At 35.1% G+C, this 24,655-nt stretch overlaps 1 protein-coding gene across 4 annotated transcripts in view; it reads left to right on the top strand.

The window, feature by feature from the left end:
• Positions 1–23,122, top strand: part of SMAD2 (SMAD family member 2) — a 103,221-nt gene extending 80,099 nt beyond the window's left edge. For all 4 annotated transcript variants that reach the window (XM_073790700.1, XM_073790699.1, XM_033837723.2 and 1 more), the window contains 5 exons: positions 6,797–6,850; positions 8,042–8,254; positions 11,020–11,157; positions 11,341–11,485; positions 14,774–23,122. In XM_073790700.1, the coding sequence (XP_073646801.1) occupies positions 6,797–6,850; positions 8,042–8,254; positions 11,020–11,157; positions 11,341–11,485; positions 14,774–14,897 (674 nt within the window). In that variant the 3' untranslated portion in view covers positions 14,898–23,122. The remainder of the gene's footprint in view (positions 1–6,796; positions 6,851–8,041; positions 8,255–11,019; positions 11,158–11,340; positions 11,486–14,773) is intronic.
• Positions 23,123–24,655: the final 1,533 nt, after the last annotated feature.

The raw sequence follows: 24,655 nt of genomic DNA, 5'->3' as shown, positions 1-24,655 counted from the left end.
GTCTCTTGTGGATACCTTTCTATGTCTTACTTAATCTAACAATCATTGTCTTTTCTTTTTTTTTTAATGTATTTATTTATTTTTGGCTGTGTTGGGTCTTCATTTCTGTGCGAGGGCTTTCTCTAGTTGTGGTAAGCGGGGGCCACTCTTCATCACAGTGCGCGGGCCTGTCACTGTCTTGGCCTCTCTTGTTGCGGAGCATAGGCTCCAGACACGCATGCTCAGTGGTTGTGGCTCACAGGCCCAGTTGCTCCGCAGCATGTGGGATCTTCCCAGACTAGGGCTCGAACCTATATCCTCTGCATTGGCAGGCAGATTCTCAACCACTGCGCCACCAGGGAAGCCCAACAATCATTGTCTTTTAATTGGAGTATTTAGTTCCTTTATAATTAATGTAGTTCTTAATAATCATTGGGTTTGGGTTACCATTTTTCTATTTCTTTTTTGTCTGTGCTATCTGGTTTTTGTTCCTCTGTTCCTGATCTTCTGACTTCTTTAGATTTATCGAATATATTTATATTTGAATCCACTCTGTTTACTCTCTTGAATTTGTAGCAGTATCACTTAGTATTATTTTCTCAGTGAGTGTTCTCGTGATTACAGTGTATATCCCCTATCATCATCTTCTATTTAGAATGTTACTTAAATTGTAATATTTTACAACTTCATGTGAAATATAGGAACTTTACAAGACTATAATTCCATTCACCTACCTCTGTCGTTTGTGCTAGTGTTTTCATATATTTTATTTATAAATATGTATAAACCCCCAAATGTTAATTTTTGCTTTAGACTTTGAGGTTTTTAAAAAAATTATTTTAAAGAATTGAAAAGTAATGTTTTGTATTTACCTACCATTTTTTCCATTTCTGCTCTTCTTTTCCTGTAGACATTTGTCCAGTTGTTTTAGCACCATAAGTTGAAGATACTTTTCTTTCTTCATTGATTTACCTTGGTTTCTTTGTTGAAAATCAAGTGATAAGGTATATGTGTGTCTAACTTTTGGTCTTCTCTAAGCCAGTTCCGTGACTTCATTTCAGATAATCTGTTTTTCAGTTTCATAACTTCGATTTTAAACTCTTTATCTGATAAGTCCAGTATCTGGTTTATATGTAGTTTTGCTTGTGTTAACTTTAAAGTCTTGATTATGGGTCAGTTTTTCCTACTTCTTTGCATGTCTCATGTTTTTTTAGTTGGATGCTGGATATTGTATATAAAATAATACTAGAGTGTAATATAGATAATATTTCCTTATGAAAGACTCACCCTTTTCTTTCTCTGGTTGCTAAGTTGGGGATCTAATCTCTTCCATATATTAGGAGTTGAGTTGAATAGGTGATAATTTAATTCTTAACATCAAATCACCTCAGGTTTTAAGGAGGGGCAGTCCCCTACCTCAGCAGGTCTTTCAGATATGAGTATGGTGAGACTGTAGGATCTCTCACTGCTTTGCAGCCTTTGCCTGAAACTTCCTGTGCTAGCATGTACTACTCAGCTAAAGACATGAGGGTTAGAATTGGCTAATGAAGAAGACTGTATCTGTGGTTGGGCTTCTCAGATTCCAGTTGCCAGCGTGTGGCCATTAAAATTTCAGCTGGTTTCTCCTTTGGCAAGTACAATCCTACATGTGTTTGTGTCCTAACTTGGCAGATACTCCCAGCAATGAAAATGGTTACCACTCTCTACTTAAATAGGAAGAGCTCATCCTTCTCTAAACTACTTCACTTAGACTTAAATGGATCTATAGTTTTTGGGTCACTTTTTGGTAAAAAATATAATTTTTTTTAGTGTTTCTGATATTTTCTTATTGTAGGAGCAAGGTTTTTTCCAACAGTCTTCTACATTCTAGCCATAAGGGGAACCCTACAGAAGGTACAAATAAAAACACAAGAAGAGCAACTGTATTCTCATTATGAACATAATTCATGCTTGTAGAAAATTTGGAAATACATAGAACATAATAAAGAAACATGAAGGAAGTGTGTATTTTTAAAGTGGAATTGACATAGTACCTATTTCTTTTATTTTTGCTTAATCTCATTTTTACCGTTCTATGTCAAATGAAAGTTAAACAGTATTTTACAGGTTAAAATTATAATGCAGCATTTTGAATTATGCAACAAGTGGATGTTCATTATAAAAAATAAACAGGTAAAACAAGAAACTTTAAACGTTATATGTAATTCATAAAAAACAGTACTGCAATGAACATCATAGAAAGATAGGTAGAAAGTGACAGAGGAATTTGCACCTAGGATCTCAGATTCTAGAAATTCTGTTCTTAACTACTGCACTAGACTTCCTCTGGCTCGTTTCAGATGACATGGGGAGAAATGCCTGCCTTTGCAATATATTGCTGAGGTAAGACTTGTTTGGTGATTAGGTAGGGATATGGTTGAAGGAATAATCCATCGTGATTCTCAGTTTTTTGAAGGGTTTGTGAATGCGATTGGTCTGTGTATTCAGTAAATGAGATTCTTTTAAAGCATATGTTTAAGCCTTTTTTGGTATAAAAACAAAATCGTAGATAATTTTAGTTCTTCGGGATTATCTCTGTAATATGAATGCAAAGAAGATAAAACTAAATGATTTTAAGGCCTTTAACTTTCCTGTTCTTCCATATATGCCTTTTGAAAGAATAAGTCTATTTTTATTTTCTTATTTGAATGATAGTAACTTATGGTTAGTTAACACACTGAAACTTATAAAAGTAAAATATACATTTCTTTGCCGTTAATTTTGCTCAAGAAATTCAAAGTAATTTTAATATTTCTCAAAAAGTTATAGATACTAAGCATGTAACTTATCTCATACCAAAATGAATTCCATTTAGAGAAAATGCTTAAATTAAAAAATGAGACTCTAATTTCTAGGACATGGCATTGAAGAATTTTTAAAATAATCTGAGCAAGAACTATGCAACATATAAAACCATAGAAGAAAAGGTTGATAAATTTGAATATATAAAATTTAAAATGTTACCACTACACACCTGTTAGAATGATCAAAGTCTGAATTCTGCCAAGGATGTGGAGCAACAAGATCATTGCTGATGGGAATGCAAAATGAATGGTACAGCCACTTTGGAAGACAGATTGGCAGACTCTTACAAAACTAAACATACTCTTCCCATGTGATCAGCAGTCATGCTCCTTAGTATTCAGCTAAAATAGTTGAAAATTTATGTACACACAGAAACTTGCACATGGATGTTTTTAGTGGCTTTATTCATAATTGCCAAAATTTGGAAGCGACCAAGATGTCCTTCAGTAAGTGAATGAATAAATAAACTGTGGCATATCCAGACAATGGAATGTTATTCAGTGCTAAAATGAAAACTGCTAAATAAAGGCATGAAAATACATGGAACATTAAATGCATATTACAAGTCAAAGAAGCCAATCTGAGAAGGCTACATACTTTATGATTCCAGCTATGTGATGTTCCGGAAAAGGCACAAACAACTATAGAGACAGTAACAAGATCAGTGATTGCTAGGGGCTAGAGGGCAGGGAGGGATGAACAGGTAAGCACAGAAGATTTTTAGGGAAGTGTAACTATTTGGTATGAAACTACAATAGTGAATACATGTCATTATACATTTGTCAAAATTTGTAGAAAGTACAGAACCAAGGATGAACCCTAATGTAAATTAAGGGCTTCGAGTGATAATGATGTCTGTGTAGGTTCCTCAGTTACAATAAATTGACGTTGTGGCACGTGACTCTGATGGCAGGCGAGGTTATACATGTATGGGTATATGGGAACTCTTGTAAATTATGCTCAATTTTGCTGTGAACCTAAAACTCTAAAAAATAATGTTATAAAAATTTGTTTTTAACCTTGAAAGACCTACCAAAACAAACCAAAAATCTTGGGGAAATGTTTGTAAATGTATGACAAGCCTAATAACTGATTTCTAAATTTAAAACTTACAAATAAAGAGGAAAAAGACAGTAGTTAATAGAAAAGGGACATAAAGAACATGAGTGCACTATTTATAACAAAATAAAAATAAGTAAAATTTTTAAATATCAGAGTTGCCCCATTTAAACCTTTCAAATTGTTATATGTCAGAAGGTAGTGACATGGCATGAAGAAACGCTCATAAACTGTTGGTGGGTCTAAACATTTTGGGAGGGTACTTTGGTACTTATAAAAGTTTAACCTCACATTCCTTTTGATCTAACATTTCCTTGTTGAAAAAATGTATCCTACAAATATCTGCGAACTTGTATGCAAGGTTATGTGCACAAGGATTTCTCTAGATGTTTTAGCTGCAAGTAATAGAAACTAGCTTTAAATAGTGAGATCATTACTTCTCATAACTGGAAGTTCCCGACTTCAGTAGAAGCATGTATATATGAATAACTAATAGGTTAATCATCATTTAACCTGGCTCTGTTTAAGAAAAAAGTTTCTAAAAACTTCTGTTAGCTAATAAATTTTTAGCTTAATTTAACTTCTAAAAATTTTATATATGATTTTAATCGACTTTCCTTTTCATAATATATAGTTCTAACTTTTATCACATCTGACTGGACTCCTCTTAGTCTAAATTAATGAACTGTGACTCTACTAGTCACTTCTTATAAGTATTTAATAGAGGGAGTAAACAGTTAAAAGATGAAAAATTGGGCAGTTTCCTCCATTTCTAATAGTGGCTTTGTTTATTTTATCTCAGCTTCAGGAAACAGCAGTGAGTTTTAGTTCATTGTTCTAAATATATTTTGACCTTTCATAGCTGTACCTGTTGTGACTTGCCAACAGATTTTTCAAACTGAAGAATAAAAAAAGAACATAAGAACTTTGTTATGGAAGGCTGTTCTGTCTTCTCAAAAATCATTATCACCTGTTCTTTATTTTTGATTCATTTGTTTATGTGGAAATTGCTGTTTCACCTGTGTTGCCTGGTATTTTAGGTCATGGTTATAGTGTGGAGAGGGGAGAGGTCCACAGGGGGCATCTGACCTTATTCTACATCTATGCCATTGCTATATTTTTAAAGCTTGGGGGCTGTAAGTCATGCTTTTTTGGGTAACATTTTCAAAATATGTAGAGAATAATGATAAGAAAACAAAATTTTTCCTACAATTATAATATTATTTAACAACAGTTTATAACAAATATGTTTTAAAATTTAGTTGCATAAAATTGAGTGAAGTAATCTCAGTCACTGTTTTTCTTGTGTCTGTGGTTCTTCCTTCTTTTTCTTATTTTATGTGTTTGTGCCCCCTCCTCCCTTATTTTCTTGATTAGATTTTAGCAAGTTTACCTAAAACTGGAAGAAATGAATACTTTTCTAATAAATATAATTTACTGAAACTGACTCCAGGAAATAGAGCTGCCTGAACAGTCAACCTTCATAGAAGCAATAGAGAAGTGTCTTAGAATAAACCCTAGAAAATTTTTAACTGCAAAGAATTTCACATGGGAATTCTACTGAAATATTAAAGAATGTGTTTATTCCAATGCTAAGTAGTTTAAATAAACTGTTACAGAGCATAGAAAAGACTTAAATCTTCTAGCTTGTCTTTATGAGACAGCGTAACATTTGTGCTTGCAACATAAATCTGCAGACCAGTATTGCATACGATTATTGATTCAGAATTCCTAAATAAAGAATTTTCTCTCTCTCATCCTCACAGCCAGCATCATACTTAATGGGCAAATACTAGAAGTAGTTCCTTAAAGTTAAGAGTAAGCCAAGAATTTCTGGTATCACCACTGTTTTATCAAAATGTGACATACCCCAAAATGATTGGTAAATTATATCACATAAAAGTTTTTTTTAATACTGCTTAGTCAAAATTGGGATGAAGAATCATAAGCCAGATGACCAAATATTTACATCCCATACCATGAAAGGACTAATATCACTAAAACAATAAAGAGCCTTCTGTAAATCAGTGAGAAAAGTGATCAACACCACGATAGAAAATTGAGCAAAAGAAAAGAACAGACTATTCACAGGAAGGAAATAAAATATAAACAAGTATTCAACTGCTCAGTGTCATTTATAAGAGAGATACAAATTAAAACTATACTTGTTAAGACCTTGTTCTTACTTATCAACAATAGCACATGAGCCTCCCCTATTTATGTTGTTGCTGGGAATGTAAACTGGTACAACCTCTATAGATGACAATTTTGGCAAAATTTATCAAATTACAGATGGACAACCCTTTGATTTGGCAGTTTCTCTTTTAGAGCCTACCCTTAAGATACAATTGAGAATGTGCATAGTGTGCGAGATTAGTTATTGGAATCTTGGTTCTTAAAGCAAAAGATTGAAGATAACCTGAATATCCATCAATATGGGATCATAATATTCCATAATGTAATGTTATGCAGCTAATAGATGAATGGATGGATGGATGGATAAATAGATACATAAGTAAAAGGGAAACATATCAACATCTCTGATAGAATAAGTAATATAAAAGCAAAGTTCAGAACTGTGTTACCATTTGTACATAAAAAGCAGGAGGCACAGAACACAATATATTATATGGTTTGAAGAATATTTCTGGAAAGGTACACAAAGAACTGGCAACATTGGATGCCTTTGGAAGAGGGTAGCTTGAAGCCAGGACTTTTTTGTATCTTTTATCTATTGAAGCTTCCAAAATTAAACTTCCATTAAGCAGTTGTATATTTTGAATCCTTGGTATGTAAATTATCTGTGTATCATCTGTGACCATTACAACCAGATACAATCAGTTTTATTATTTATTTGGTTAGAACTTATGGAAATACTTTTACAGCTGGTTTAAAATTGAATCTTTTGTTTCAGGATCTCCAGCAGAACTATCTCCTACTACTCTTTCCCCTGTTAATCATAGTTTGGGTAAGTTGCAAATACTTTTCCCCTACTGTTTTTATACCTTTTTAATTAAATGTCCTTTCTGGTAATTATTTTCCATATATATGAGAAAGAGATCCCAGCGAATAATCAAATGATTGTTCAACTTAGTGCTTTCTAAAAATGATACTGATAATGTGCCTCAATATTACTAAAACTCTTTTCTCCTGGCACATACAAGAAGTTAATAACCTTTTTATTCATGGAAATCATATTCATGAAAAATGTTCTTATATGGCTAGATTTTTATGTATATATTTAGTTGCTGATGTATTTTATAATAGCAATTATTCATATGAGATGTGTGTATAAATATATATAGACATATATCACTCACATGTACATGTAGTATGGGAGATGATATATATATGTGATAGCTAATACCTATGTATATATGTGTGTATACGATCTGTAGTTTATTCTTGGTCTTCATTTTACCTCACTATTTCACAATTTCTTTTCAGTTTCTACACATTGGAATTTGTTCTACAAAATTGTCATTTTTTTCCCATGATATTGCTTATGATGCATTTTAATCAAAATGACAGCACTTAAATACATGTGATCCTCATTTTCCCATGAAATATGTAGATTCTTTTGATTTATATTCTGTTTCCACTTGCATACTGTATGTTTTCTTTTTTTTTTTGTATGTTTTATTACTTTCTGTTTCTTGTGTATATTTGGGTTTTCTATTTTTGTAACTAGGGTAACTCAGTGAGAATCTCATGTTAAAATAGACAAATGTCAAAAATATGTTGTATTTTGTATCCTATCATGACATCTTTTTTTCCCCTGTGGCTTTTGACTCATTAATCTTTGCTTCAGCTTTGTTCTACTCTGTCCTACCCAAAATTAACTTTATAATGCAAATTGACTGTGGCACAAGCAGGGTAAAACTACTGTTAGAATAAATGATCCACCATAAAGTCTAAGAAAGCTGTTTGAAGATTAGAATGACTTAATGAGATAGGGGATATTTGAGAAATTGAAAATCTGGAGTGCTCTTTGGAATCTGGAGTTCGTGATGTAGATGTTAAGTCTGTTTCCTGGGCTGTTGCCAGTGTAGGCTGGCATAGAACATGTAAAGGTGATGATATTCAGTCTATTCTTGGCTTGAGGTGGCTTGAATTATTCACACACATTTCTTTTATGTGTTTGTTTTTTCTGCCCCAGATTTGCAGCCTGTTACTTACTCAGAACCTGCATTTTGGTGTTCAATAGCGTATTACGAATTAAACCAGAGGGTTGGAGAGACCTTCCATGCATCACAGCCCTCACTCACCGTAGACGGCTTCACAGATCCATCAAATTCAGAGAGGTTCTGCCTAGGTTTACTCTCTAACGTCAACAGAAATGCTACAGTAGAAATGACAAGAAGACATATAGGTATGTTTTTTTCCCTTATGTGAAAAGCCAGTGCCATATACTCATCATGTGAGCATTATGTGGTTTACCACATCAAGAGATTGTGTGCAAAAAAGCCTGCCTTCTCTCTCCCACCTTAAGGGCAGTCATGTTGAAGTGCACAGCTTCACAGCTTTTAGTAGATCCTGGTGATCCTTCTGTCTGTGAACTTTTATCTTGAGCTTCTGTTAATTTGGCACCCTCGATACTGGGAAGTCCTTCAATAAATGCGTGTTAAAATAACTTTACTCTGCTGAGCCTCTACCAGTCATAAAATTGTCATGTTCAGATTTTAGGGATGTAATTTTAACAAATCATGAGTTTTTTTTTCAGTTTGTTTACATCTCCTAGTTTTTTCCCCCGTTCAGTGAATTCATATGTCAGATCTGCACACTGTTAATCTGATGCAGGATATCTAAAACAAGAACGACCATTTAATTTGTTCAAAAATAATTCATAGAATCTCAAAATGTGGTAATCCCAGGCACCCTTTCAGCAAGTTGGTGAGGTAAAAACAATTTTCACAGTGGTACTAAGATGCTGTTTGCCATTTTCACTCTTGTTCTCTCTTGACTGTACAGTGAAGTATTGCAGAGGCTTACAAGGCTTACGATTTTGCAAGGAATTAAACGTAGACTCTGATGAGAATTCTACTGTCTTCTCTTAAGCCAGACATTAAGGATATTTGCAAAAATATAAAACATTGCTACTCTTCTCACTAATTTTTTCTTTGGTTTGCAAAATAGTTATTTTTCACAAACTTGTTTATGTTAATATGTAGTGGGTTTATTATTTTGATTTTCAAATGAATTAATTTTTTTGAATCTCAGTTTTCACACATAATATGGTAAGTTTGCATAGATGTAATCCACATAAACAACAACTCTTTGGGTCGTCAGTAGTTTTTTGACAATGAGGTAAAAAATAGTTTGAGCGCCACAAAAATAACTAACATAGTTCTCATCACCTTAAAGTAACTTCTTTTGATAATAATTTGCTTCTGTTCATTTAATTAACCATCACCTCCTATGAGAAATAATGCTGATCACTAAAGAGTCAATGTGATATTGCAAAGTGCTAGTGACTTCAGAGGTCTGTTAGTTGGCTCCATGTGGAATTTCTCAAATCTTGCTTGATGTGTATATTTTATATCATCTTCCTAAGGTACTCAGGTATCTTATAGGTGAGGAAGGCCTCTGAATATCTGCCCTCTTTTCAGTAAAACAGTTCTGATTTTTCCATGTTCTAATTAGGGCTCTGCATAAACATTTAACAAAAGGTTTACCCTACCTTATTTACTTCTGTACAAAATTTTAGAGTGCTGTAATTATTGGATTATCTTTTTTTACTTTTGATTTCTAGTTTATTGGGTGCTTTTGATCAGAAACTATAGCCTGAAAAATCTCTACTTTTTGGACTTAATGTTTTCCTAATGGTCAAGTGAACAACTTTATTTTTTATATAAGTATTCTGTAGTCATTAAGAGAACTGGGCACCAGGTTCCATATTTATGTAGTAAATCTGGCTTGTTGGTTTTTATTAATTTTCTTTGCTGCGTAACATATTACCACACATTTACCAGCCTAAAACCACACAAATTTACTGTGTCGCAGTTTTTGTGGGTTAGGAGTCTCCTCAGGGTCTCACAAAGGGAAATCAAAGGGTCAGCTGGGCTGTGTTCTCATCTGAAGCTTGAGGTCCTTTTCCAGGCTCACAGGTGATTATTGCAGAGTTCACTTCCTTGAAGTTGTGGCGCTGAGATCCTCATTTCCTGCAGACTGTAAGCTAGAGGCTGCTATCAGCAACTAGAGGCCACCTGCGTGGCCCCCTCCATCTTCACAGTCAGCAGTGAAGACTCTGTTGTGTTGAATTCCTGTTGCTCACACTTTGAATCACTTTCACCAGGGCCAGCCCAGTCCCTTTTAAGGGCTGTCACCTGATTAAGTCAGGCCCACCAAAGGTAGTCTTAGTTTCTTATGGTCAGTTGATTTGAGAACTTAATTACATCTGAAAAATCCCTTTAAGCAGTATGTAGATTAGTGTTTGATTGAATAATTGAGAAGATAAATACACCGGGGTGAGAATCTTAAGTGCTATCTTAGAATTCTGCTTTTCACAATTTTTTCTTTAATCCTTGTATTGCTAATATTTTATGTATATTTGATCTGCTCATATTTTATGTATATATTTGATCTGTCAAATTCTGAAAGGTATATTAAAATCTCCCAATATAATTTTTTCTTATCTAATTCTGCTTATATAAATAGGGACCTAGTTGCCCCCATAATATATATAGTTATAAAAGGGGCAGATGACTCTGATCTCTTGATAATTTTTATTACCTTTTTTCTTAACCATAGTGGGCTCTTTAAAGAAATACTGTTTATTATAATGAAGGCATATTAATCCAGACATTAGTTAATTCCTTCAAATGAATTCTTTTATTTATTTAGAAATAACTGTAATTTGTATAAAATTCTTTATTTTGCTATCCATTCACTTTTCTGCGTTGCTGAAGTATTTTTGATAAGCACGTATTATCTTTACAAATCAATCAAATCATTTTTAAAAAGTACTTGGAAAAATGTACAGTGGTATGTTTCAAAGTTAGATTTCAAAAAAGCATAGCTATGGAAAAAGTCATCAAAATACTTTATGTCATTTTACTATCCTCTGAGAAGACTCTTTGAAAGTCATGCTGAAATAGTAAATGTTGTAAAACTGATTCCATATATATTTTGTTTTAGGAAGAGGAGTGCGCTTATATTACATAGGTGGAGAAGTTTTTGCTGAGTGCCTAAGTGATAGTGCAATCTTTGTGCAGAGCCCCAATTGTAATCAGAGATACGGCTGGCACCCTGCAACAGTGTGTAAAATTCCACCAGGTATGGATACAACAATGTAAATAAACCTATTGTATCAACTTGCTGAGTTTTTCTTTGCTATTACTTTTAGGAATCAGGAGATGATTTGCATGCTCATATTCTAAAATCTGTAGCCCTTTTAAAATGATTTTCTAATAGTAATATTCTTTTTACATAATTTTTAAATCTTTTTCTCAATCGTAGGCTGTAACCTGAAGATCTTCAACAACCAGGAATTTGCTGCTCTTCTGGCTCAGTCTGTTAATCAGGGTTTTGAAGCCGTGTATCAGCTAACTAGAATGTGCACCATAAGAATGAGTTTTGTGAAAGGGTGGGGAGCAGAATACCGGTATGAAATACATATTCGGTTCTTAAATTTCCACAACGTAATTCTTTTTTCTTTCTTTGTATCTTCTGAAGTTCATGTGTATTTATTTTCCTTGAGGTTTATAGAGTCAGCAGATCTTTATGTAAAATAACAAAAGAAAGTTGGAGGCCTCTGGATTCAAAACTGTTGCAAATTCCTGTGCTGGCATTATGGAACAAAGAATTAAAACGTGTATGGACGGGTACTGTAATAGAATGCAGAGTGTTAAATACCATAAATGGCATATTGGAAGGGTTATGTCAGTTCATGGAAGGAGAGATGTTTCGCTGGGGCTGGGGGAGGTAGTGATGACACAGGGTCTGGGTTCTGAAAGATGCCTAGGATTTCGGTAGTCACAGGTTTGTGGGGTGGGAAGTGATGATCCTGGCAGTAGAGTACAGTTCAGTTTGACTGGAGTATAGAAAGTAAAGAAGAATAAGGCTGGACAAATAAGTTGAGACAACTTCAGTATAAGGTTAAAAGGTGGAACTTCATTCAGTAATAGAAGGGAGTACTTGTTAGGTGCCAGGCACTGTGCTGTGTTTTAGGTGCAGTATCTCACGCCTTTCAACATGGCTAAGAATTACTGTTGCTGTCTTTATCCTTTCTTTATAAGGTTGCAATCTTTCTAAGGTAAAAAATGGTCCAGACTAATATTTATTTGGAAATAGGCTTAGAAAAGATTTGATAGTTTGCCCAAGGACACATTCTAAGTGGTAGAGACGGGACTTGAGGAAAGCTCTGCTTGACTCTTAACCTCTTCTCTAAGGATAGTAAGTAGCAGTTATGTAATTGAGTTTTACCAAAGCTAATCTGTCATCAAGGGGTAAGATAGATTACGCTATTGATAAATTAAACAGTTGATTGGATTCCACAGCAAAGACAGGGAATACTTCATCAGCATATTAAAGAATGAAAGTATAAGTGAAATACTTAGTCTTTCTTCAGTTCACATTGCTTACTGTCTGAATGTCTGCTTAAGAAGATATTCATATAGAATGGTAATAGTACTCCTGTTTCATTCAGCAGTTTGGGCCCTTCTTCAGAATTTATTTCATTTCATTTGAACTTGATTCCCTGTATTAAGTTTTGTGAGGTGTATGACTTTTGTGATGGTGAGATTTGAGATCTACTGGTTTGAATACTTTTATAAATATATGTGTTATGTATGTATATTCTAGAATGAAGACTTGTCACTATTTTGTCCAAGTTATGTTAGTAGAAGAATTCACTTTTTGACTTTGCTGTAGCTCTCTTTTGTTTTAATCATTTCCGCTTTGAGATGTGATAACTTTAAAGAATGCTGAGGTTTTTTTTCCCTTTGATAAAAAATTATCAAATTGTTAATAAAATTAGATTTTATTGATATTAAATTAGATTGATAGTTGATATTAAAATTAGATTCAGATAGTACCATCTGATACCAGTTTATTAGGTCAGACATTTTTTTTTTCTCTTCAAAAGATCATAATGTTGAAGAACATGGTAGAAATTCAGTGGAATTAGATATGAATTGCATAGGTCAGGGAGAATTCCATGTATATCTGTGGGTCTCCTGTTAAGACCAGTTTTGATTGGTAGAGAGAGATACTGCCCTTCATTCACTGTGGACCCTGCTGTTCTTTAACCCAGAGCTAATTTAAAATCTATATGAGAAGCAGTAATATACAGTATGTTTTCATGGATAATGGAGTCAGGTACATCTACTTTGGATAATAAAGTAGTTTCCTTTAACATTTACAGATCAAAATAAATCAAATACCTATATATCTGTGAACTGTGGAACCTTTTATCCTTAATGACACTGGTGCGGAGGAGATAGATCTAATGGTTGGATTTCTAAAACTATCTTTTAGTTTCTTTACTGCCAGCTTGATTGCTTAGCGTAAAAATCAGGACATGTAGTAAGCAGGAAACATAGATGTGTAAAGAATTCATAGTTAATTGAGAAATATGTCTCAGTTAAGTGAATTAGTACTGAAACGAATAAACAGTTGGGGGACACATAATGTGTGTCTCAGACCCTGAGACAAGGGTTTGCATGCAAGAAGTTTATTCAGGAAATGGAGGGAGCACTGGTCAGGAAGGAGGAAGTAGGGAAGAGAGGTAGGGAGGAAAGGCAGCCAGTACCATTCTTAACCCATCTACTCTAGTGGGTGGGTCACTAGAGCTGTTCCCTTAGGAAAACTTTGGAAAACAGTAAAGAACACACAGAATTATCCCACCCAGAGGGAAGGGAAACTGGACCTTTAAATGCCAATTCCTGTGTCATTGCTTGAGGTCTATTCCTGGGGATGTTAATTTCCTGGCACTTCTGATCTGCTATATATGTGGACGGAGCAGAGAAGTTCTCAGGCACAGAAATGCAGATGCCTACAATTGGAAATTGGCTAGACTAGAACACTGAAAATCTGAAGAGTATAGTGGGGCACTGACACCATCTGCTACAGAAAACCACATCCTTTGAAATACAGTTTTAAATCATATTGAGCATGTGTCACATGGAGGTGAAGAGTTGATAATGGCCTTTTCTCATGTTTGAAGGGCTGTCATGTCGAAGAAGCAAGCAGACTTACTGACTTATTGTATATAATAAATAAGAACTAAAATCAGTATGTGGAAGTGACAGGATGTCATTGAACAATTTGCGATTCCCAGAGGGTAGCTCATTTTGTTTGAAGTACTAAAGGTGCTTCTTAGTAAAAGCCTGCATGATTTTGCTAAAAGGGATGTTGGTTGTTGGCTTTGTCAGGGAAAGTTGAACCCCAACTCTTAACGTTCTGTGATAAGCTTGGGTCAGAATTCTCTTTTGTTTTGCTATACTTTAAATTTGAATCCTATTCCATTTGGACTTCATTTGCTATTTGAGTATCTTCTATGCTGTGGATGATTAATAAGTAGGGTGACTTTATATATTCTGGTTTGCTTGGGACAGTGCTGGTTTACGTCTCTTGCCCTGGCAGTGATTATTTATAGTGACTACATTCTCTCTTAAAGGTGTCCCATTTTGGACGGTAAATATAAGGTTACTCTACTAATTTTAATTTGAGGGGAAAACAGTGGTTTTTTTCTCTTTAAAAGAAAAAAAGTCACATAAGTACTTTGAGGATTAAACAGTTTTTAAAATAGTAGATATGCAAACTTGATACTCTGTCAGAAAAGAATCTAGGTTTTAGTATATATTGATACAACCTTTTGATTTATCTAAATTCTTCCATAGCCATGTTATTCTTTTAATTTCATAATTATTTTCTTGCATTCTTTTAACAGAAGGCAGACAGTAACAAGCACTCCTTGCTGGATTGAACTTCATCTGAATGGACCTCTACAGTGGTTGGACAAAGTATTAACTCAGATGGGATCCCCTTCAGTGCGTTGCTCAAGCATGTCATAAAGCTTTGTCACCAGTCAAGTCCCATCAAAAGACTTAATGTACCAACTCTTCTGTCATAGTATTTGTGTGTGGTCCCCGTGGACTGTTTACTATCCAAAAATTCAAGAGAAAACAGCACTTGAGGTCTCATCAATTAAAGCACCTTGTGGAATCGGTTTCCTATGTTTGAATATTAGATGGGAAAATTAGTGTCTAGAAATACCCTCCCATAAAGGAGGAAGAGAAGATTTTAAAGACTTACTGATGTCTTGTTGGGCATAAAACTGAGTGTCCCAAAGGTTTATTAATAACAGTAGTAGTTATGTGTACAGGTAATGTATCATGATCCAGTATCACAGTATTGTGCTGTTTATATACATTTTTAGTTTGCATAAATTAGGTGTGTGTGTGCTGCTTCTTGATTTAGGCAAGCCTTTATAAAGTTACAGTACCTAATCTGTTATTCCCACTTCTTCGTTATTTTTGTGTGTCTTTTTTAATATATAATATATATCAAGATTTTCAAATTATCATTTAGAAGCAGATTTCCCTTGTAGAAAAACTAATTTTTCTGCCTTTTACCAAAAATAAACTCTTGGGGGAAGAAAAGTGGATTAACTTTTGAAATCCTTGACCTTAATGTGTTCAGTGGGTCTTAAATATTCATTCTTTTTGTGTTTGTTTACTTATTGCTAAAACCTTACGGAAATTTTTCCAGACCTCTCCTCCATTTCCACTTTTGTCCTGATACCAAAACAGTGTAGCGTGACATCCATCACCAATAATGGTTGCACTGATACCGCCAGCACCAGTTAATTCTGGGGTATGGTAACAAATCATATGGAGTAAGTCCCTTTGTCTTACACCAGATTTCAGTTTCAGCAGATGATAATAGACTTGTGTAACCCAGCAGTCTTTTGATTTATCTTTACACCTCATAAAAAATGCACAGGTGGCAGTATAATTATTTTCAGGGATATGCTACAATTATTTCAATATATTTATCCTTTTTAAAAATTCAATCTATAGAGATAAACACTCTTTAAAAAGGTATTTTAAAATATTTCAGTAGCAAACCTAGTGCTCTTTGAGTTGAGTTTCATTTGATTTAGTTACCAGATTGTATTATGGAATGGACCTTTTGTAAATGTAATTGCTTCAGCAGAATACCTAGAAAAGTAACGCTGAGGTATGATCAGCAGGTAAAGGCCATCTGTTTTTAAGGTATGTTGTATTAAATTTATACAGTCTATGTTATTTTACATAATTATGAATTCTGAATTTTAAAATTTGGGGGAGAAGCAGCTTAGCAAGTTTTTTAGCTTATAATTACCTACACTCTGAGCTGTTCTTAACTAATCCTGAATATGTGGTGACTGTTAGAACCAACCATGCATTTTGCTCTACAGTGACAGGAGATGTCGGAAACTCTGTTGGAATCCACCCTGCAGCAGATAATCCTTATGTTTATTGTTAACTCGTTGCAGTTTAAACATTTCTTGTTTGCATCTCAGTAGAAATGGAAAGTAACCACTCCTGGTCCCCTTCTAGTAAGTTTTCATATTTTTAAAGACAGATTATCTTTGGTACTTGTTTTTTGAAACCATATTCACCTTTATCTACAGGTGTTATTTTCAATACTTTCAGCATTGGTTGTTTTCTATTAGATATTCCCCATTTTTCTATATTTGTGTATGCATGTATGTGTTTATGTAAACTTGGTATAGTAATTTTTTATTCATTCAACAAATATTTATTGTTCACCTGTTATGTGTGCCAGGAACTTTCTTAGCCTTTGGGTAAAGGTGAACAAGACAGATAAGGCCCTTGCCTTTGCTGAGACAGCAGTTTCTATAATGCTTAATTAGCTTATTTGTCTATGAAGGAGATAAAACAGGGTACTGTGATAAAGCATAGCAGGGGGAATGCTTCTGAAAGGTAGTGATGCTTGAGCTAACACTTCGGTGAGAAAGGAGCAAGCCTTGTGGAGAGAAAAATAGGCATTCTTGGCAAAGAAAATGGCATCAAATGCAAAGGCTTATTTTAAAGGAAACTCATAATTTACTAGGTGTTTGTGCTTTATACAAAAACCTCTACACAGGTCCAAACTTGAGGATCAGATTGGTTCTACAGTTTATAATAGTTGAAGGTGGCCTTACTTTGTGATAGATTGCTTCATGTGTCATTCTCACTAATATTTCCTCTTCCTCAAATCCTTCCTGTAAAAAGTTTACACCAGGTCAATACCATTTAATTGAACAACCCTTTCTTCAGTTCTGCCTTGGGCAGATTTTCACCATTGTAGTGACTGGCTGCTTGCTTCCAGATGTCCTGCTGTCCGAAATGATTACTTCTGCAGCCCATCCTGTGGATAGAGTAAATGTCCCAGGTATTACCACAGTCAGACCTGTTGGAAATGTGGAGGCTCTGCCCTTTGGAAGTGTTTGCTTACTAGAGGACCTGTAGTGATATTAGGGAACACTGTTCTTTGTCTGGTTGAAAGTGATAGAACATCCTGGCAGTTGCTCTTGCATTGATATGTTAAGCAGAGCAGTGCCACCTGTAGCATTTCAGTAGTGGGTCACATCTCTACAGTTCTGGTGGCATTCTTCTGTACAGTATGAAACTGGGACTCACCTCTTTGGAAGCGCCCATGTATTCAGCGGTTAGACCTGTCAAGCAGTTGACTTTGTGGTGGTGGTGGTTACATTTGTATGAGTGTGTTCAGTGGTCTTCCTTGCTTTTTAATGCGATGCTGGTTTTGCATTCTGTTTTGGCCACTGTGGCCTAATTTTTGCCAATTGTTTTTTCCTTTTATAGGGTTTGTTTTCATTCTTCTAAGTGATAAGATCTCTCTGTAGAATTTTGTCTTTATTTAGATTAGCAACATCATTTAGAATTTCTTCCACACAGTGCTGGTAATTTCCTCAGTTTAACAACATGAGAACTGAATGATCATGCTTTCTGTCACATTTCTAAGATGAATGGTGGTTTTCACAGTGGATTACATACACCTTAGGGCTGGTTTAGGGAATTGGAGGCTGGTGACATTCCCACTGACTTTGGCCTGGCCAGTGGCAGCTTCATTTTTATTCTGTGTTGGAGTTCCACGTAGGAACTCCAATAGAATGATTTCTTTCTTAAAAAAGTTTTACTGCTTAAAAAAAAGTTTGACTTTCCTGACTAGATTTGAACTATACCAGTTAGTGTGCTAGTTGTACATTATGATATACATTCGTTCAATAAACACTTATTGATGCCTGTGCTTTACCTACCCAGTGTGATAGATGTTGAGTAATAAAAAGATAACTGGGATTTGGTACTGACTCTCAAGCCATCTTAGTCGTGTGGGGTTACTTTCTCTCTCAGGACCTGTCACTTTGCCAGAAGAAAATCTGCCTAATTTTTCTTGAAAGCTATATATTCTTACTCTGTATTCTTACTCTTATTCTGTATTCTAAGTATATATTTGCAAATTGTTAATATCTGGGGTTTTTTTAAACCTCACATCATATCTAGTTTTGCTTGGTTCATCTGTCCTGTAAACATTGCCAGATATTCTCCTTTGTTAAAATTATTTTATTGATAATTTCACTTTATTTGTGCCTTTATTGTCAGTTTCATCAAGACTAAGATTTTGAACTTGAAAAACAATCAGTCTAGTCTCTTGCTAGTTGAAATCAAATAAAAGAGTATATATACCCAGTTGGTTTCTCTACCTCTTCCAAAAATTGTCCAAATATACCTTTAACATCTTTCTTTTTTTTAAATAACTAAATACTTCGAGCATTTACTCAATAATCAGTGCCCTCCTGGTCTGGTTGATGGTGGGAAGTAATGTAACGCAAGACAATCCTCACTGTACTTAGCATCTGTCTTTATGTACAGTCTTTACTTTCATAGCTAAACATTCCAGCTTCACAGTTTGCCACCCCTCCACCATTCCCCAGTATCTCTTTAGATAACTAAGTAGACTGTGGACGTAAGCAACCCGTGATCTTGTCTCTTACTCTGGTGCAACACATTGAGGTTTAGACGTAACACATTATTGCCCATCTTCTTTCCTTTGTGAACTTTATTTTGCTAAGTCCTTTATATTCATCAACTGAATTTTATTCTTCCTTCCCTTCTCTTGACAACATGTATCCCTAGTGGTTTTGCCAGTTGCCCTCTTCCTTGCCAACCGTGTTGTATCTGCATACATCGGAATGTTTCTCTCCTTTGAACTTTACTAAAGACCAAAAAGGATGGTGCTGTTCAATCCCAGGGTCCTAATTTCTTCACCACGAAGGTTGACATTGTTGAGATTGGTCAGTCACTTAAATCTTACAAATGGCTCAGAAATTCTCTCCAGTTAAATGTTTTTGTGATGATAGCGTACATCGTCAGATTCTGTTGTAAATTATGTTCAGGATTATCAACTTTTCCGGTAGTTGCAGCCAATGATTTCCTCATAATACTAGCCCTGTTTCCACCTTGGGGCATATTGGGTTGTTGTATTTAGTACAATCAAGAGTAATAATGATAGTGTGTGGTGTCTAGGGGTTGTCAGAGTCCTATTGAATTCCTTTTATATCTTCCTTTTCAAGTTTTCATAAATATTTTGTCTGTTCAAGACTACCTTTTGTGTGTGGGGATTGAGGGACAAATTATCTCTTGGAGTGGAATTCCTATGTTTGAAACCTCAACCAGGAAATGTGAGCTATACTAGATATAGATAGCCTCATGATAGCTTTTATGATGAGAACTTGTCTAATGTGTTCATATAATTTCTTGAGTAGGAACTGTTTTATCTTGGATATTATAGCTGACTTTATATATAGCATAACTGCCTTAAATCTTTTTAGTAGGAAATAAATTATATAATGTGTATGTATGGATTTATATATACACTCACAGAAAAATCTTAACAGTAGGGGTCATTTGCATACATTTTAACAGTGTTCAATGATTCTATTGTTTAAATCTCATATCAGTAAAAAAATTCTTAAGTTTCTTGCAGACATTTTCCTTTCATGGACAGACCATCAGGGTAAATTTTTTATTCTGCCAGGGTCCTAATTTGGCAGTTCAGTTAATATGCCATTTTTAGGCAGCTTGACAATTGAGAATCATAACTGGAACATCAAAAAAGAAAAGCTCTGAGTGGTCTCTGGAAGGTACTTGCTTAAGGTTACCTTTTTTTTTTTAAAAAAAAAATAATGTTAGGTTGTGTGTCCGCCACACCTGCTCTTTCCCCCGGCATAAGACTGCTGCTTAAGATACCCTGGGAAGCACCACTACCAAGTCAAGTTTTCCTGTATTGAAGGGTAGCCTCAAGATGACTTTCTTAGCTGTGCTCAACAGAAATGGATTTTCCAAAGTTCTTTGGGCCATTTCTGATTCACAGAGGATCTGACCAGAGTGTATTAGCCTGAGTTAACTTCAGTGTCAATTGGCTTGCTGCCATGAGATCCATAATAGACCCAAAATTTCACCATTGATTGAGATGTAAGGGCCCTTTGAAAGAATAGTACCACTGATGTTAGGAGTGAAGTGAGGATTCATTGACTCCACACAAAGGACTTTTAGATGTTTCTCCAACCAAATTTCCCCCCAAATTATATTCTTCTACCCTCTTTTAAAAAAAAAAAAAAAAAAAGCTCTTACTTTCTATAGAATTTCCAGTTTGCTCTTTTGGGTGAGGGGTAGGGATTTACTTTCTCTTTCTAATTAAAGATGCTAATTTATTGAAACATGAAATCCGTAATATATTGATTTAAGGACAAAAGTGAGGGTTTAGAATTTTAAAAGTGCTTCACTATTACAGAGTTTTCATTTCACACTTGACTCTTCTTTCTCCCTGTGGCTTTAAAGCTTTTGGCGGTTTTGCAGTGTTAGTCACTAGGTGACTTGCCATATTTCTGGTTCTGTCAGTCCTACCGATTACAGTGCTGTGACAAAGTTAGTTCTCAGCATTTGTCCATAGGAATGGAAGTCTTACTAAAGTCTTTTTCTTCCAAAGAGATTTTCCTTTCTCAGTAAGTTCCTAAGAAAATACTTGTTTGTCACTCTCTTTATTCATGTTCTTGGATTGTTCAAACAGCAAAAAAAAATGTTGGTGAAAACGATTAGGGTCCTTTTCTGATGAATGTACGTACCTGCATTAAGAATGTAGTCATTTGTTGGTTTTATGTAACTAATATACACACATTAATTTTAATCAGGAGAAAGAATTATCACATACATAGCAAGTAGGTAACATGCATGGCTTTTACATTTTTAAAAAACACCCTATTTTTTGGCAAAATGTAGAACCCAAAATGGTCATTTCTCAGACCAACTTTACCTCAGGCTTCATTTTTGCTGTTTTGACCCTGGCCTTTAAGGCATAAACATTTATATCTTTTTATTAGTGATAGTGAAACTGTGACACTAACCATTTCTATACAAGACAGCAAAACAAGAAAAACTATAAAGATTAAGATGAAAGCAGTTGTGTGGTTGTTGAGCTAGATCACAGCATTTTGTAGGCAAAATAAAAACATTCATATCTGAGAATTTTTTTTTTTTTTTAGCCATCTTTTCCCAAGGCCAGACCTTCTGGTAGAGCACAGTTAAAAGTAACATAATTCTGGGCCTTTGTAATCTGAGGGAAATAGCCCCAGTTGGCAGTCTTCATGTTAATATATGAAACAAGAATGTAGGAAATAGTTGGCAAAGCGTGTTTTCACCTAAAAAGAAAATAATATGAAAAAATATAAAACTATTATTCATTTAGCTCTCAAAATCTCAAAAAGATACGCTAAAATGCTATATAACTGGACAAAACCAGAAGAACGTATAGAGGATTTGTGGGAAAACAGGTTTCAAGGATGAACTTTTATACACTGCTCAACAATTTGCTTACGTTCTACCAACTATTCTTAAAATTGACACTGTTAAATAAGATATTTCTAGGAACTAATGATTAGCAAATGTCCTAAAAATATTTTTAAGCCAGTTCCCTCGTAAGTAGCCCTATTTACTCTTGAAAATTCTTACCCTTTCTCTAGCGATAATAAGGGAGGAGTGAGTAGTGTTCTTAGGGTGACCAACTGCCCTGGTGTGCCTGGGACTGAGGCAGTCCCCTGGATGCAGGACTTTGAGTGCTAAACCCAGGAAGTCCCCAGGCACACCAAGGAGGAGCTGATAGCCTTAAGTGTTCTTGTGACTTACCCTCACCTTAAACATTGTAATAGTTGCGGTTAAATTCAGCTGCCCTATAGCATATGTGTCCTCCAGTCACTTACTATTGTGTATGGAATGTGAGATTTATACCAATAATAGCTAATGGCACCAACGTGGTAGTGAGACTAACACAGTAATCCAGGGAAGATAACTGGTGGTTTAATGAAACAGAAGAGGCAACTAGATAGCAAAGTTCTTCAGAACCTGTGTGTATATGTAAGTACAGATCATGTCTTTATGGGGTTAAATTTAAATTTTCACAGTAAAGGAAAACTGAGTAATGCTGTGGATTTCTTCTCTCTTGAGGGAAAATATGGCCTTTGATGCTCTATCCTCTACTACATTCCCCAGACTATCCTGCTCAAGAAGCCAGAATGTGGCATTATTATGTTTATTCTCAGTGAATGTTGTATTGAGATTATTAAATGCATCAGCCAATGGCAGGTGAAGGAATTGGGTGTCCTGATCCAGACTGAGCAGCACCCTAAGTTCTGATAGCCTCCTACCCCTCAGGTGCTTACCAGCTGCAACACCGACCACGGGAGGTGAGATTTTTCTAAGACGGCATTAATTTTGTAATGCAATATGATGGATGCAGAGTCTGTTATTGTTTCCCTGTGGTAGTCCTCAGACTGCATCCTCTGTGCACTGTGATGTAGATGGTAGATGTGTTGTTTGTAAGCTTTAATCCTATGATTGTCAAAATATGATGTGTTTCCTTTTTTTTTTTAATTAAACAGTGAGCTGAGGCTTTATTTCAGCTGGTTTTCAAGTTAAAATTGTGAAATACTGATTTCCTTCCCACCACCCACACCAAATATTTTAGTCTATTTAAAGTACAAAAAAAAAAAAACAAAGTTAAGAAAACGTTGCTTAAATGTCCTGTGATTTCTGGTCAAATTTTATATATATTTGTGTGTGTCTGTGTATGTGCTTTCACTTTTTACCTTGTTGGCTCTCTACCTGTGTTAATAGTACTGTCACCATTGAAAGGTGAACATTTTTCCTAGCATTAAAAAGAAGCGATTTGAGTTGTTTACCATGTTATTATGGGACTAATTTTTAATCGTTTTCATTGATTTTGACTTAAACTGATCTTTTTTTAGAGGGGATTATATTTTGCTGACCACACTCTAAATTGTACAGAAACAAACAAAATTTGTTGTGTGTATTTTCACATAATGCAATTATGCTATTGAGTGCATCTTTTTATTTTTTAAGTTTGGTGTTATATAAAAAGATTATCCCACTCCCCTGGCAGACAGATAACGCACTGCTTAGTATACACACACAAAACGCACCTCATAGTGCTAGTAGGTTAGGCATTTTAGTTTACTTCAGAGCTTGCCTGTACCAAATAATGATCTAATACACATGATCTGTGCTGTAAATGGACTAGAAAGTGAAATTCACATTTACCTTCAAAATGTACTCTTAGCAGAAACAGCAAATGGTATTCTTTTAAAGATTTCATTGAAAAATAATACATAAGGTGTACTCATAATTAACATCATCATGAAATAATTGAAAAACAAACTTTTTAGATCAACCAGACTTTCTTTGTGCCTCGCAGGAACTCAGTTCCTAGGATGAATCAATACTTCTCTCATTAGCAGACTGCTTTCATTAGACCATTTAAGACACCTACGTTAGGATGCAACAAAAGGGACCTCAAAATCTAAAATACACTATGCTGCTTGGCATTGAACAGCCCAGGGCCTAGCTTGATTTCATTAACAATTTTGTGTTGGTAGGAAACCTACTTGAACAAATCCTACTTAAATTGCTACACCATACAACTCTATAAACAATCTAAAAGGAGCCTTCCAGTATTGAACTGCAACATCACTTCAGTTGACAGATGACTAGAAGAGATCCTTTTCCATCGTCACTTCACCCTGGGAACTTTCCTGCTTGTTACCCTGGTGTTAGTGACACTGGTTATCTGTGTCGGAAGATTTTTTATAGCAACCCCAGTGTCCATAATTGTGCATATTCAAGGGACTGAAGGGTAGGAGAGAAGTATTATTTGTATGTTTGGCCTTTCTCTCCAGTTGGCAAATCCTTTTCTCCCACTTGCTTCAAAAGAAATTGGAAGTGCTAGTGTGGGAAGCATGCCTATTAATATCACACAGATGTACTCCAGTGCCCTCGTTCTCAGCGTGAGGTGTGCCCAAGGACTAGGGTGAAGGTCATGTTCATCCGCTGCCCAAGAATATATTTGCACCATGCAGTTATCCAGCTTCTTTTTAACAGACTCATCCTTTTCATCAAAATAATACAAGATGAGCCCAACCTAAAAATTAAAAGTTTGCAAATGTAGGGATCTAAAAGAAAAAGTCAAAGGCATACATAAAAGCTGTTTTCTGCTGCAATGAATAGATATGAAAATACTTGTAGAATTGATCGGATGCTAGTTTGCACATAGACTTAATTACATTCTTAAAGCGGACCACACTAACTGAGGGCAAGAACATTGAATCAGACTTATGGGTAGCAAGTTCTGTGATAAGCCAACACGATCTTTAGGAAGCTATGAGAACAGAGTATGTTACTGTGCTCCAGTCCAA

Source organism: Tursiops truncatus, chromosome 13, assembly GCF_011762595.2.
Source record: "Tursiops truncatus isolate mTurTru1 chromosome 13, mTurTru1.mat.Y, whole genome shotgun sequence".
NCBI lineage: Eukaryota > Metazoa > Chordata > Mammalia > Artiodactyla > Delphinidae > Tursiops > Tursiops truncatus.
The sequence above is the reverse complement of the archived record's forward strand: the minus strand, read 5'-3'. Positions and strand labels throughout refer to the sequence as shown.